The sequence below is a fragment of the Pagrus pagrus genome (assembly GCF_965226575.1).
Source record: "Pagrus pagrus genome assembly, chromosome: 7".
Lineage (NCBI taxonomy): Eukaryota > Metazoa > Chordata > Actinopteri > Spariformes > Sparidae > Pagrus > Pagrus pagrus.
In genome coordinates this window covers 11,186,108-11,200,679 of record NC_140191.1, presented here as the reverse complement: position 1 = coordinate 11,200,679, position 14,572 = coordinate 11,186,108, and the positions used below count along the sequence as shown (strand labels likewise).

Below are 14,572 nucleotides of genomic sequence, written 5' to 3'. Positions count from 1 at the left end.
ATTGCTATACTGAATGATGTTTCCTGCAATGATTTAATATACACTATCGTTTTGTTTTCTCAAGATCTTGAATTAATTATATCGTTATCTCGGGAAAACAAAGTTTCGTTATCTCGAGAAAATTATCCCGTTATCTCGGGAAAACGGCAGTTGTTATTTCGAGATAATAACTCGAGATTTCGAGAAAACAAATGACATTAACTCGTTATCACGGAAAACGGAGGAAATAAAATGTATGAATGCATGGCCCTTTAGGGCTTCCGTACTAAAGAGATGACACCTAGTAAGTAAACATTCACATTCACTAGGAAGTTAATATAAATTAAACTTCCATATTGTAAACATTTAAGTTATGAAATTAATGTAATGTTAGGTAATTAGGCCGGGAATATGATAATATTTATTTTTTATTGAGACATACAAAGATCTTCTGTCACTTTAAGTGAATTGTGGGCGGTAACCTAAGCATCAGCGATACGAGCTGATTGGCCAAAACCACCGGAAGTGATGTGCTCTCTTCCTGTGTTATTATCCCTGCACACTAATGTAGTCAGTTAGGAAACGTTAGCTTAAATGTTTAAAAGCAGTCAGAGCTGCTCGTCTTAAATCGTGTAATTGACAACGGTGAGTATTTTCTTCATGGCGGATAAAAGCCGAATTACACTGACAGCTGCATTACTACGCGAAAAGTGCTGTAAATTAGCCACGGTGGTAGCACTGCTGCTAGGCTAATGCTGCCGTTGGTGTAGCGTAGCTTTGATGCGATAGATAAGAGAGAGATGTCCAAAATGGAGTAGATGGACGCTTGTTTTTGTTCATATATTGCCATAGTTGACTTGTACGTAGCTGTTTTTCCCTTTTAAGACATTCACCTCAATAATGTTTCCTTCTGCTCCACAGCACACTGAAGAGACACAATCCTAATGGTGACAACATGAAGATGAAATCTGCCAAGAAGAAGTCTTTGCAAAACCAAGCAAAGACAGAAGAGAAACAACAAGATCATATGGTCATAGTTAAAACTGAATCCGAACAAGAGGGAGGCATACATGACGTTCACATGAATGGAGAGCGTCTTGACATCCAAATCAAGGAGGAACCATATTCACATGAGATAAGTCAGGAGCACAATGGAGACCCATCAAGCTGCTTAGACACTAAACCTGACACTTTGACACTCACGTCAGATATTCAAGATGAGCAAGCCCACATAAAGGAGGAGTGTGACTCCGACCATCACTCAGAATATGAATTGACTGAAGCTGCTGTCAAGGAGGAGTCAGAGTCATGGATTAAAGAAGAGGAGGGAGACAGTGAAGAGGAGGCGGAGGAGAACGAGGAGGCAGAGGGGAACGAGGAGGTCTGCACAGGTAGGGAGCAGGAGTTAAGGAAAAACACAATCCCTGTTTTGTTGTTCGTGTTTTGTGTTTCTTTTGATTGCACTGATAGCAGAGTTTTAAAGGCATATTGTTTAAAGTATGGGGGAGCTCCAAGTCGAAAAAAAGCATGTATAAAACATTGCACCTGGATTTGTACTTACCCTCAGTGTCAGACGATATGATCATGTGAATATTTTGGATTAAAGCTGCAACAATTAGTGGATAAATCGTTTAGTCAGTTGGTAGAAAATGTAACGCCAATTATTGTGATAATTGATTAATCGTTTCAGTCATTTTTCAGGCAATTGTCAAACATTTGCTGATTCCAACTGATAATATGTCAGGATTTGCTGCTTTACTTTGTCATTTATGATGACATATGAAGAGTCTTTGGGTTTTGGACTGTTGGTCCAACAGAAATAACAATTTTAATAGACTGTAATATTAGACAATAGACAATAATTGTGTAGACGAAACAACAGTGAAAATAATCAACAGATTATTCAATAATAAAAACAATAATTAGTCCCAGCCCTTGTTTAGATATCATACCAGCCTAGAAAAGTGCATTTTTATTATCTACAATATCCTTATTTTGTTTCTTATATCTTTAAATTATTATGTTCGAGATTGTCAGTATAAATTCTTAATTTTTTTTTAATGTGCTCTTCTTTCTGCCTCTGTCCTTCTCTCCTATTTAGAGTCATCATCTGACTTCTTCCCATGTCCTCACTGCAATGTCTCCTTTACTGACTTGGAGTTTTTGGAGAAGCACGTCAAGTGGGTCCATCAGAAACAGTATCTTGCCAAGCTGAAAAAATGCCTCTCAAGCACAGCACTGAACCTCATCCCTAAACACACCTGCACCGTCTGCAGCAGCACCTTTAAGTCCAAAGTACACCTGAGGCTCCATGTACGTGAGGCCCACCCTTCTGCCCCTCCCCGCCGTCTCCACCCCTGCCCAACCTGTGCACGTAGCTTTCAGTACCTGAAGAATCTGAAGAATCACTGTCAGCGATGGCATAACATGTCTGTGGTAACCAGAGGAGGGCACCTCAGCTGCGCAGACTGCGGGAAGAGTTTCAAAGCTACCTGGGGGCAAGGGCCTCATTTGTGTAATGAACCAGATAACACAGAACCTGAGGATAAGCCAATCTGTCTGGACACGGGTGTACAATGTCCAGAATGTGGCAAGAAACTATGCACACCTCAAAGCCTGGAGGATCACATGCGCACCCACACAGGTGATCGTCCGTTTGTCTGCAGGGATTGTGGCAGGAGGTTCGTGGAGCGCAGCGGTTGGCGGCAACACATGAAGATACACACAGGGGAGAAGCCGCACAAATGTCAGGTGTGTGGGAAGGCCTTTATAAGAGCACACCACCTCAGGAGCCACTTAACCACACACTCTGGCAAGAAGGAATATTCTTGCTCTGAATGTGGAAAGGAGTTTGGATTCAAGTCAAGTCTGAAACTCCATCTGAGGACGCATTCCAATGAGAGACCCTTCCACTGCAATGTGTGCGGGAAGAACTTTAACACTCAGAGAAACCTGAGGGTTCACTCCAAAACTCACACCAAAGAGAAAGCTCACCAGTGTGGGGACTGTGGGCTGAAGATTGGAGACCTTGGGTCTTTGAAAATACACCTGCGGACTCACACTGGAGAAAGGCCTTACCACTGCACAGTCTGCGGCAATCGGTTCATTCGGCTTTCACATCTGCGAAACCACCAACGCACCCACACTGGTGAGAGACCCTACAAATGCAATGAATGCGACAAGAGTTTCACTCAGTCTGGCGACCTGGTGAAGCATAAGAGGATACACTCCGGGGAAAAGCCCTTTGAATGTCCAGAGTGCCACCGATGCTACACCTCCTCTGGTGATCTGGGTAAACACAGGAGGAGTCACACTAACCTGCGTCCTTACACATGTCAAGAATGTGGTAAAAGTTTTCGCTTGTCAGGCCACCTGAAAACTCATATGTTAACGCACACAGGGGAGAAGCCATATTCCTGCCCCAACTGTTTACGTAGGTTTGCTCGATCTCACCATCTTTCTGGACACGTGGCTAAATGTCGCTAACCTGACGAGCCCGATGGTTTGTTGGACAGAATGATCTAGTAAGTTGACCTTGGAAACTGTTTGGAAAAGGATAGGCACTTTCAAGAAATACTTGGCAAGTGATTCGAAGAACTATCTGTCTGTCAGTATCTGTCTTGGGCTAACCTCACCCAATCACATCAACAGTAGGAGAGCACTACAACCAGCGGAGCCAGCTGGTAAATCAAACTTGACTGCCAAAGCCAGTTGGGAGAAGAGCAAAAAGATCTTTTCCACTAAGGAAATCCCTCAGTGCCATTATTTGCTCTTTTTTCAATGAAATATACTTTCCATTTCTGACATAACTGAAGCTATAGCAGCATCTACACTAACAGTCTTGGGGTGCCGCCATTGTTGTTTTCAAACAAATATTCATACCTAAACCACGCCCAAAGCTGCCAGTAGTTCCTCAGAGGATGCTGATTGGTCAACCAGTGCGGTTCGACCACAAACGCTTAGCTTGAAACCTGACTGATTTGTGGGATCACATGATCACGTGATCTCACAATTCCAGCTTTCGCAGAAAGGTAAAAATTTTGCTGATCTTTCTTGAGAGGACTGTAAATAAGCTAGCCTGATTTAAAGTAGTAAATATAAGAGCTACATACTGTCTACTACAAGATCTATTAATGAATGTGAAGTCAAAACTCATATCTGTATATAATTATTTATATGAACATGTAACCCTCTTGACTCATATGACTGTTTTAACTTATTAGTAAAGGTGCGTTGACTCTGACATGACACTGCATGGAACTTTTTTTTACAGCACTATCCCAGACCTTGTATGATTTGTTTTTTCAGTATAGGTTTAAACTTGTTTTGCAAGACACTATTATAAAGGACACTTGAGGATTTGGTATGAAGTCAGTGGGACATTTTAAATGATAAATTGGTTTTGTTTGTTTTTTTCCCAGGGAATAATGTCAATGTGTGTAAAAATGTAATAAATTATTTGATGAATGCATGGAAACTGTGTGATGTTTTAAGTCACTGGGAGAGGTCAACATAAAGTGTAAAATGTCCACAATGAGGATATTTCTCAAGAAACTGAACTAGAGAATTGGTAAACACAAGGTAGATTTATTTGTAATTTCTCAGCTAATAAAAAATGAAATTAAAGTTTTTTGGGTTTTATTTCAGTGTCAGACCTGAAGCAGCTCTCATAAGAAGAGACTGAAAGTTGCTTGATTTTAATATTCGGGAGTAAAAAATTCTGATATGAATTTATCAGCTATTACACACCCATCCTTGATTCCTCAAATGTCGCAGATCAGATCCTTGTGACAAAGATATGTGACTTTACAGTTTAACAATACACTTTTCTGTCCAAAACGACATCGGTGCACTGAAACAGTAAACTTAATGGGAATATAATGATTGCAAATTACCCTAGGCATCTTTTTTCTGCATTATGTCTTATAAAAGTGCACATATCTGAAATACACAGATATATTTCCGCATTTTTTTTTTTCCCTGTTAAAAGGGCTTTTTTGGGGGCAAGTTTTTCCTCACTCGAATCGAGGGTCGAAGGACAGAGGGTGTCGTCTCTGTACAGATTGTAAAGCCCTCTGAGGCAAACTGTGATTTGTGAATTTGGGCTATACAAATAAAATTTGATTTGATTTGATTTGATATCTGATAGGCCAGTATCGGCCCACAATATTTATATATGTTGTATGAAACACATGATGGATTATGATCTTTTTTCCCTCTTTAAAGTAAACAACTGTGATACCTTCCCATATGGTCTTTTGTTGATCATCATTTGTTTGATACCTCATCATAAATTGTTGTATCATGTAAGTAGCTTCCTTACAGACTACAAAAAAAACCTGCCAGAGCCATAGTCGAAAAGCTTATGAGGGTTTGCATGTAAATAAAAAGAGCTCTGTAAATAAGTTAAATGTATCATCAGCCTGCAGTGCACTGTTTGTTTACATTGCAGTTAACTGAGCGAGCTTTGATGCATGATACAGCGTATCCCGGCGGGTGGCTCACCCTTCGTTAGCCGTACGTTTAACGCAGAAGCTCCGCCCGCGGGGGGCAGCCAAATAGGTAAAACGTGCTGACCATATATTAAAAATATAAGTTCAGTCGGGTGCAATGCTGTTAAAGTCTGAGTTGTCACAAAGTCAGTTAACGTTTAACTTTTAATGTTTTTTAAATCCTTAAACGAATTATTTTTGGGTGCGGAGACGTTTAAACTTTTATAGCTAACCTGGCTACACAAGCAGGCTAACTGTCAGCACCTAGCTGTCAGTAACTTAGCTGAGACAACTGGGGCTCAAGCTAGCGCTAACGTAAGGATAGCTGAACTGTTGCTGTGTCGTTTAGCTTTATCTGCTAGAACAAGGCTGAGGAAAAGTTGTACAAAAAATGGTGGTTACTGAGGCCTAAGACTTAACTTCAGTTTAAAAGTGCATTTTATTCTACACTCAGCCCAACGTACCCAATTCAAGGAAGCCAAAATACACTGTTTTACAAGTAGGTTCAGCTTCTGCTATCTTCTAGCAAATAGCAAAAAACAACAACAACAAAACAGTAGCTAGATAATGGTCTCAGTTTTCACTTTGCTTTTCCAATATAAGACAAATCATCATGTCATGTAATAGTACTTTCTGATTCTTTGGCATCAGTTTACTTTGTCATCATGACTTTTACACTAACTGACAAACATCTCCTTCCACAGCATAATGGACATAACTTAAAACTGTCTTCTCAATCAACCCACATGAAACTGCTTTAACAAAATGAACCAGCTTTAATGAACAAGTAGGCCTATGTGTAGTCAAACGAGGAATTTGACTCCTGCTTTCAGTTGCTCTCAATGTTACACACAGTCCCGATAACATTTTTATATATATATATATATTTGATTTACATGCTTTATTGACAAACAAATCTAGGTTCCTTTTGTGTGTCCTAGTTGTGTAGTTATCCATCACATGTTTACTGTGAAATGGCCTCTTCAGTTAGTCATATAATCAATAACCTTCTCTCTGTATTTAAAATGAATTGAGGGGAAGCGGCACATTTTAGTTACACAGTGATACATTTGCTTCACACTTGGGAGAGTAGCCTTCATGACTGCATGCAGGTGACATATAATCTTTTAGAAACATTGAAATGACCCCAGCAAAAGTAAGAGAGTACAAAAACTCTGTGGCCTCTAAGGCAAGCTTACAGCAAGATAAAATCGTAGATAGAGACTTCTGGTGGCGTGTAGGTATGTTCTACAAGACTTAAAAAGGAAGAGACGATGTGAGGACACCTAAATAACATTTGATTTGAATGTTTTTTCAACTGATGATAGGTTAATGACCCAGACAGAGCCTCAGACTGAGTGCCTAACTGATGCTTGATTAAATGTTGTATCATATGGTGTATATTTAGCTAGACAATGAAAACATCACAAAAAAATATCACAAATTGTCTATTTTCCTATTTCCATAGTAGCTCGTGTTTTGGCAAGCTTGTCTCAGTTTCTGCCTTTCCTATTTATAGATAATGTCCTCTACACTGAAGAGTAAAGCAGCAGATATGGTCAAGACAGGACTTCAGCACTTCAAACACAGAGGGGAGAACTCCTGTGGTAGGTAAGATGAAGATCTATCCACTCAAAAGGGAAACCATACTGGGGGTGAAGAACAAATATCTTCAGCCAGCTTATTAATGTGCTCCCACAGTCATCTGGTCGCCACACAAACCAAACTGTACAAACTATAGTTGACAAACCACCAAAAAGAGAAGATGGTGATCTCAAATGAAAGCATTACTGTGGAGTGATTTCCCCTGAAAAACAAAATGAATTGAATCAGAAGGAAAACCTAAAAAGAATACCTTATAAACCTATGAAGGACAATTATTAAAAACATGACCAGGTCTGTTAAACAGGATGAGGATGGCCTTAAAAGAGAGTGAGAGAGAATTCCAGTGAAGGACACGCCATCATTAACGTGATCAGGTTTGCAAAAACTGGTCAAGGATGATGTAAAACCTGCACTGCACTTAGTAGAGTAGAGCTGAAAAATGAACAGTAGAGCATGAGCTGGAATGATGTAAACTGTAAACAAGCCAAAGAGGAGCCAGCAGACCCTGAGACACATGAAATCTGCCATGTAACAAAGTTTGGGAATTGGGAATTTGAAGGCCTGGAGGCATTTGTTAAGGGAGAGATGGAGCCACGCTTAACTGGACACTATGAGGAGACAGCACACGCTGAGGCAGTGGAGAGCAAAACAAGTAAGCCACCTCACATCTAATCTTTTACTAATCCTCCTCAGTGCAGATTGCTGCCTCATTTAGTTTTTTAAGTTACATTTTTTACTCATTAGAATATGGATTTCTTACTCGGACCTGTACAGATTTATTATGAGGATGCAATTTTTGTTTTCATTGATTATTGAACCTTTCATAGATGTCTTCTTACACTGGTATATTGATTTAAAACATGTTGTTTATAGCATCACTGTCTTCACTGTCAGCAGCTCCGCCCTTTTTTGATAAGGGCGGTAGTGTTAGGTAGTTGTAGGCCATAGAGTTATTTGCCTTTCGTGTCTTGGTGTCGGGTTAGAATTAGAGTTAGGGTTGTTGTTAGTGTAAGGCCAGATGGATGACCTGTTAAGAGCAAAGCCCAGCCAATTCAGCACCATGGATAGAGGCGGCAGTCACTGAATTAACAACTGCAGGGAGAGTGTTTATTTCTGGAGCAATAAGACCTTTGAGAGATGGGTGTTTGTTTTGGGGGGTAAAAGGCTGTCAGACAAATGGACTTTCAGTCCAATGGAGCATTTTTTGGACCATGGGGTTTCAGAATAATGGGCACTTACTGGTTATTGACGTCCTAGCATATCAGTATGCAACATATCCGTAAAGCACTGTATTTTTCCAGTACAGTTAGATGTGTTTACTGGGTGAGGAATTATAATGCAACTTGAAGAGATCATCAAAACATTGATAAAAGGAAAGGTGTTTGTGTAGCTTTTGTCAAAATTTACAAGTGTGATATGCGTGGATGGAGGATGTGTTCTCTACTTGATCTTTTACCAAATATTCACATATTATTACCTGCCTTTGAAATCCTGTCAATTCCACTAGACCAAGTTATTCACTGCTACACTTTCTGTCTCTTGCATCCTGAGTTTCGCCCTTCTCCGCACTACACTATCTCCTTCACTGAGTCTGGCTTTCTGCAGCAGCATGTCAATCATCATCATTGTTGAAATGTTAGACAAGTGTCCTCTAAATATCAGTCAAGATATTACTGTAACTGTCCTCAGTGCCGTGCCACTTTGATGCAACTCACAGTCCATTACAAATAGACCCATCCTTCTGCTCAGCCCAGGAAACTCCACACGTACCCAGCATATGCATGCAGCTTTGATTATCTGAAGAGCTGAATCAGGATCTTTGTCAGAGTTCACATCTTCAAGGGGGACCGTTAATGCTTAGACTGTACAGTTTCCACAAGTCCTGGGGACAGAGGCTGCATCAGTGTGCATGCAGGAAAACAAATTTGCTCATATTGAATAGGCAACACCAAATTCCCTTGTAGTAGATGTCAGGAGTGTGGCAAGATATTGATAAAATTTACACAAGCCTGAGGAAGCACATGCTGGTGAAGTCTCTTGCCTGTAACGAGTGTGGAAGGGCCTCGGCAGACAGAAGTTACTCCAATGACATAGGAATATACAGTATATGCAAGATTCCAGCCATGTGAGTGTGAGGTGTGAAAGAAAAACTCGACTAAGATGAGTATTTTTCATAAACACATGTTTATGTCATACACATAAGAAACCTTCCACCTGCTCCTCAATGTGGAAAGCCTTTGCATTCATTCATTTGTACTCAACAAAACATTTCTGGAGCTTCACAGCTAAAAAGCATTGCAGCATTCTCCTAAAAAACTGTAGATGATGACTTGTTTTAAAATGTGGAAAAACAAACAGAACGCTGTTCACAGAGCACAGAAGTGCTCTCTAACGCTCTGAGCTTAGAAGCTACAGTCAAGATTTAGGCTTTAAAAAATTGTGTCTTTAAAGCCATCTTTTCAAATCAATTTAGGATCTTGAGGCTTCTGAAGATGATGCCGGATGAGCTGTATAGAGCCATTTCATGTTATTTTTCCTTGTTTTTTTTTTTTACGTCTTAAAAAAAGTCCCCATCTACTTCAGTTGTTGAGAACGCTGCAATGTTATTTTGCTGTAAAGCTCCAGAAATGTTTTCTGAACTACAGAACTTCACCTGACTTTCCATCGGGATGGGGGTGAATAGATATTGACTTAATTTTCATTTTTGGGTGAACTTATCCTTTAATGGGATCTTAATGCAAACACAGACAGACCCATCTGCAATCTGGGGAAGCTTCAGTTGATCAGAATGTGATAAGAGCTCCACCAGCAAGGAAACATTTGAATATAGCCAGAGTATCCCTCAAAAGTTGTACGAATATAGAGTTAGGGTGGCCAGCTTGCCGGTACTAAAGGTACATTAAGAATGTAAAAAAAAATGTCATTGATAGTTTTGCAGCTGTTACTAATTTTTAGCTTTGAAAAATTGTATTCTGAAGATTCCAATAAATATTTAATGTACGTATTGTAGTTGTCTGAGTGTGTCTGCACAAATATGAACAACAGACTAACACAAGAAACTCAAAGGCCTGTTATTCCCCGGAAAGAAGTGGCACACAAAACATAATATATTATTGAAAAAAAAAACAACTTGTATTTTCCACATGAAAAAAGAAACCCCAGGGGGCTCAGGAAATATCTCAAAAGAAACACCTTCCCCAAAAAATCTGAAACTATATATATAGTATGACAAAACTCTATGAGGAGGAAAACACAATTGCTGAAATAAAATGCATGAAAAACAACAATGGAAAGAAGATGAATGGTATTTTTAGTGTTTCAGATTACCTTTGAAATGCATTGCCATTTTTTTTTTTTTACCTCACTGTGTCTCTTGCATTTTATTTCCTGTTTGGATCGGAATATATATCTACCTCTAGCGGGGCAGTCATCAGAGGAAAACCTTGCTCACACATTCATTTACACCCAGGATATGCATCACTAGGACAAGGGCCACAACCGAACCTGTCTCGGTCAATTCAGTGGGAATTGGTCTATTATTTTTATGTCCGCAATTACGAGGACAGAGCAGTAACTACGACTCCGGCACAGATAACAAAGATATATTTAGTAGTAAATAATATTGACTGTACCTTTGTTTAAAGCTGGAATCAATACTTCTTAAAGCGTGTCCATTTTTCATTTAGCCGCGTCATGTCTGTGCGGAGGAGGGGCAGAGAGATGAATGGGTGGATTCTCTAATTCCCCCTGTTGCAGTTATCATAATTGTTGAACAACCACGGTTTTTAAAGATCGGGCTCGAGGAGAGGCAGGCCACACAAAGAAAGTTAATAGATTTGGAAAATTGAGATAGATTGCACAGCAGCCGTTTTTGGAATGTTCCATCGGCGTGGCAGGCAGATGGACAAATATGATCCGGGGATGAGGAGGATGGCGGCGGTGGGGGGACGCTGCAGCACACAAACACGAGGCGGCAGAGGATACATCCTTACAAATAAAGGTGTTACTGTTTACCCTTTCTGTGCAGTGTGTGTGCGTCTCATCGTCTGGTGGGTGATAGCCGGATACATCACAGTTTGAGGCCTCCGTCAGCTTCAGAGCGGATGAGTCGGCAGATGAATCCTCCCTGAAAGGCCGCAGTGGAACAGCAGTAGTTCCTCTCTTGAGGCACCAGGGGGAAATGGATAGCTGTGGAAAGGATGCTTCAGGGAATAGGCGAGCTCAGGAAATGTCTCTCGCTCAGAAGTTCGGGCGATTTGTTAGAACCATGATGTGGAATAAGCCTGTGGTCAGGATTGCATCTAGAAAATATTTTTTTATGTCCCATTGTAAAGCAACATCATGCCTTCTCCTCCTCCATCATAAACAGTGTTGTTCCAGCTGATAGTGCTCCCTGTCTAAGACCTCTGACCCTGTCATTTGTCTGCTGACGATGGCTTTTAGATCCTCCTAAAGGATATTTTACAGCAGTGATTTATCCTGAGGGGCTCTACATTTGTTTCATCCGTTTGATACCGGTCATTGTTTCCACATTTGATGCATTCCGGCTTTTCTCTCCTCCTCAGAAATCTTCCCCATATCCAATTTTCGCCTTTCCCGCATCCAATTTTCTCTAATATTCAGATGATTATGGCATGATGCTTTCTTTTCCTCTTTTCGGCATTCCACTCTTTTCCTCTCTCGGTCCTATTTTCCCCTGATTCACTCTCCCTCTCCTCCTCAGATTCTGACATCCAGCTACATGATATGAATGTTTAGTGACATTATGTTTAATCCGCGCAGATATAGATACACTACGATCTACTGCAAATCATCCACAAATAAAACACAAGACCCTATATTTATTTAGCCTTCCCTGTCCCAACACCAAATGGCAAAAGCATTTTCAATCTGCCCCCTTTGACAGACGGTTGGTTGTGTTTTAGGTTGCAGTCTGAGAATTAAATTACCCCGAATTGAATCTTATAAAAGTCCAGTTGAGAGGATTTTCTTTTTGTGATGTAATTTGAGCTATCCAATTTTCCTTGTATTTACTGTCTATATTTTGTCAATTTGGCGGAGGAACACATTTTGTGCGTTGGCGCTGGGTGTCACTGGTGTCGTCACGCTACGGTGGTTTTGGTGTTGGCTGGCCTCGGAGGTCAGTGTGTGGGAAGAGATGGTGGCTCTGCAGGGCTTTGCAGCGGCTCTTGGCCTGTCCCTTTGGGCTCCGGCAGGCCCACATCCACTCCTCTTATTCATGAAGGGGTCAACACACGGGTCAAAACACACCGTTTGACTCCCCGCAACACACTGGTGTGTGTGGGCGTAGATGAAACCGGGTATTTTGTGGGCCTTTGGTAAGCTGCAGCTGGTAGCGGCTCTTACATTCTCTCCCTCTCAAGTCCAAATGTGCCTAAAAGCATGGCTCACACAAAGGAAGGAGAGAGAAAACGCCATTAAATTGTGTTGCATTGAGTGCTGAGAGTGGGCTGCCGAGTTACACACAAAAGGATGGAAAGACGCTGTTTATTCCCTATTAGTATCACCACATTGACAGGTTGGTCAAGAGGTAAGGAAGATTTCTCTCTCCCTCAACCACCTCTAATGCTAGCACAGAGAAACTATGCCGGTCGAGACTGATGTGTTCTCAACCAAGCCAGCTGCTATCGTGGTGACTCCTGGAGTGGATCTCTTGACCACGGGCTCCCTCCTCCTCTCATCCCACTGTAACCTCTTGCTCTCTCCGTCTCTTTAGTGGAGGGATAGAGATGTGGAGGGCGAGGGAGACTGACAGTGTGCGCTCCCCTGCTCAGTAAATATGAACTGCACCCAGCAGACAGACTCATTCATCACAGAGGAAAGAGGGGGAAAAGTGGGTGGAGAGGCAGGGTGGAGGGATATAGAAAGGACTAAGAGAAATGTCCAAAAGACAGAGAGAGGGAGGAAGAAGAGAGGTGGGAGGAATAGGAAGCGAGATGGAAAGAGGATGAAAGAAAGGAAAGTGTTCTGGGTGAAATGAGTGGGAGAAAAAGATAACATGCTGAAAAGGGGGAGAGAGTCCTGGATGATTGAGGGATGGATAAAAGATAGCGGATGTGCATGTGGAGGAGAAACCTCAAGCATGGGATGAAATATCGGAGGACATTTTATATCTCATCACCATGAGATCTTATGTTGCGATCCCTGCCTTTAAGTATATTGTTATGAGAGCAACATTAGATTTGCTGCCCTACAGTCAGGAAGCTCATGTCTCTCTTGAACTTGTTGCTTTTCACACTTTGACCTTGAGCATGCACTCTTATAGGACATGTGCTCAGATCTGGAGGTCATATTTTATTACTGCAAACTTATTTTATTATCATCCATATTTGAGTTTACATACTAGTTAGGCATAAGGTTGGAAAATGTAATAGTTATCTGAACTGTATTTACCATTAAATGCTACATTATTCGAGTATAAGAGTGGAATTACAAATCCTCCAAAAGACTCAAACCAACAAGCGTTAGGCTGTCTGAACGCTTTCCAACTTCTCTCTGCCCGAGGCCCATACAGTCCTACTGAAGACTCAAATTGTAATTATTAGTTAACGAAAGTCTACCAAGAGTAATAAGAGGATTTGTTGGGGACTGTTTTCAGCCGCGTATTTGCTGCTCTAGTGAGAGTCGTACGACATTCAGTTGGTGTATTTTGGATTGACTAATGATTTTTAAGATATAATATGTAAAATTCCTGCAATGAAATGTTAAAAAATGACTTGTTTCTCAAACATCACATGACGCGTCAGAGAGTGAGGAAGAGAGTTTGCAAACGTGATGTAACACAACTTCATTTAATTTTTTTTCTGCCTGAGTCACATCAAATAAATTTTCATCTGCATTGAAGACAAGAACTCCCACGCTACTTCCCAATGTCATCAAAATACATCTTTTGTTTTCATTGTTTTGATTGAGGGAACCCAAGCAGCAGGTATTACATACAGTACTATGCGTTAATAGATTTGTACTACAATGGAGCTCAATGGCACAGAAGAACAAATTCTTCCAGGATTTGGCAACAGAGGCAATGATTGTTTTGTAGGATAAATGCAGTGTTGATTTGGGTCTTTTCATTTATTAATTTTAAAAAAATATAGAATATTATCAGACTCTCCTTTCATTATGTGCGTTTTAAAATGACTTGTTTCTGCCAGATGCACCGGATTTCCTCACAATAAATAAAAGGCATACATCTCCCTTGCAATAAAATAAATCATTAATGTTTTTTCAGCTGTTTGAGCCCCATTGTTTTTGTATTTTACAGATTTCCACCAAAATATAACATGTTTTTTTGAAAGGAGCAGATCAATTTGAAGCTCATTTGTAGGATTTCTGACTTTGCCGTCTTCTAGAGGTAGTGACAATACTGAAGCTGCGGCCGTCAGCGATGCACAAGATGCATTTGATTACAGAGATACATACAGTAGTTACCATGTATTGATTATTGGCTCACCCCCAGTGGCAAGCAAATCAGTTCA

At 40.7% G+C, this 14,572-nt stretch overlaps 2 protein-coding genes across 8 annotated transcripts in view; both read left to right on the top strand.

The window, feature by feature from the left end:
- The first annotated feature begins 520 nt into the window (after positions 1-520).
- LOC311259442 (uncharacterized protein) lies at positions 521-4,456 on the top strand. The gene is made up of 3 exons (XM_084356585.1): positions 521-624; positions 901-1,370; positions 2,081-4,456. The coding sequence occupies exons 2-3, from the start codon at positions 935-937 to the stop codon at positions 3,463-3,465; spliced, it is 1,821 nt and encodes a 606-aa protein (XP_084212711.1). The 5' UTR covers positions 521-624; positions 901-934; the 3' UTR covers positions 3,466-4,456.
- A 1,124-nt stretch (positions 4,457-5,580) lies between these two features.
- erfl1 (Ets2 repressor factor like 1) overlaps positions 5,581-14,572 on the top strand; it is a 100,996-nt gene continuing 92,004 nt past the window's right edge. For 5 of the 7 annotated variants that reach the window (XM_084356460.1, XM_084356467.1, XM_084356466.1 and 2 more), the window contains exons 1-2: positions 5,581-5,970; positions 6,991-7,082. The gene's annotated coding sequence lies outside the window, so the exon portion shown is untranslated. The remainder of the gene's footprint in view (positions 5,971-6,990; positions 7,083-14,572) is intronic. The other 2 variants (XM_084356461.1, XM_084356462.1) reach the window with 2 other exon arrangements.

Coding starts and splice junctions, on each gene's coding strand:
- LOC311259442 (XM_084356585.1), top strand. CDS start 935: ATGAAGATGAAATCTGCCAAGAAGAAGTCTTTGCAAAACCAAGCAAAG. Junction 1,371..2,080: donor GAACGAGGAGGTCTGCACAG/GTAGGGAGCAGG, acceptor TCTCCTATTTAG/AGTCATCATCTGACTTCTTC.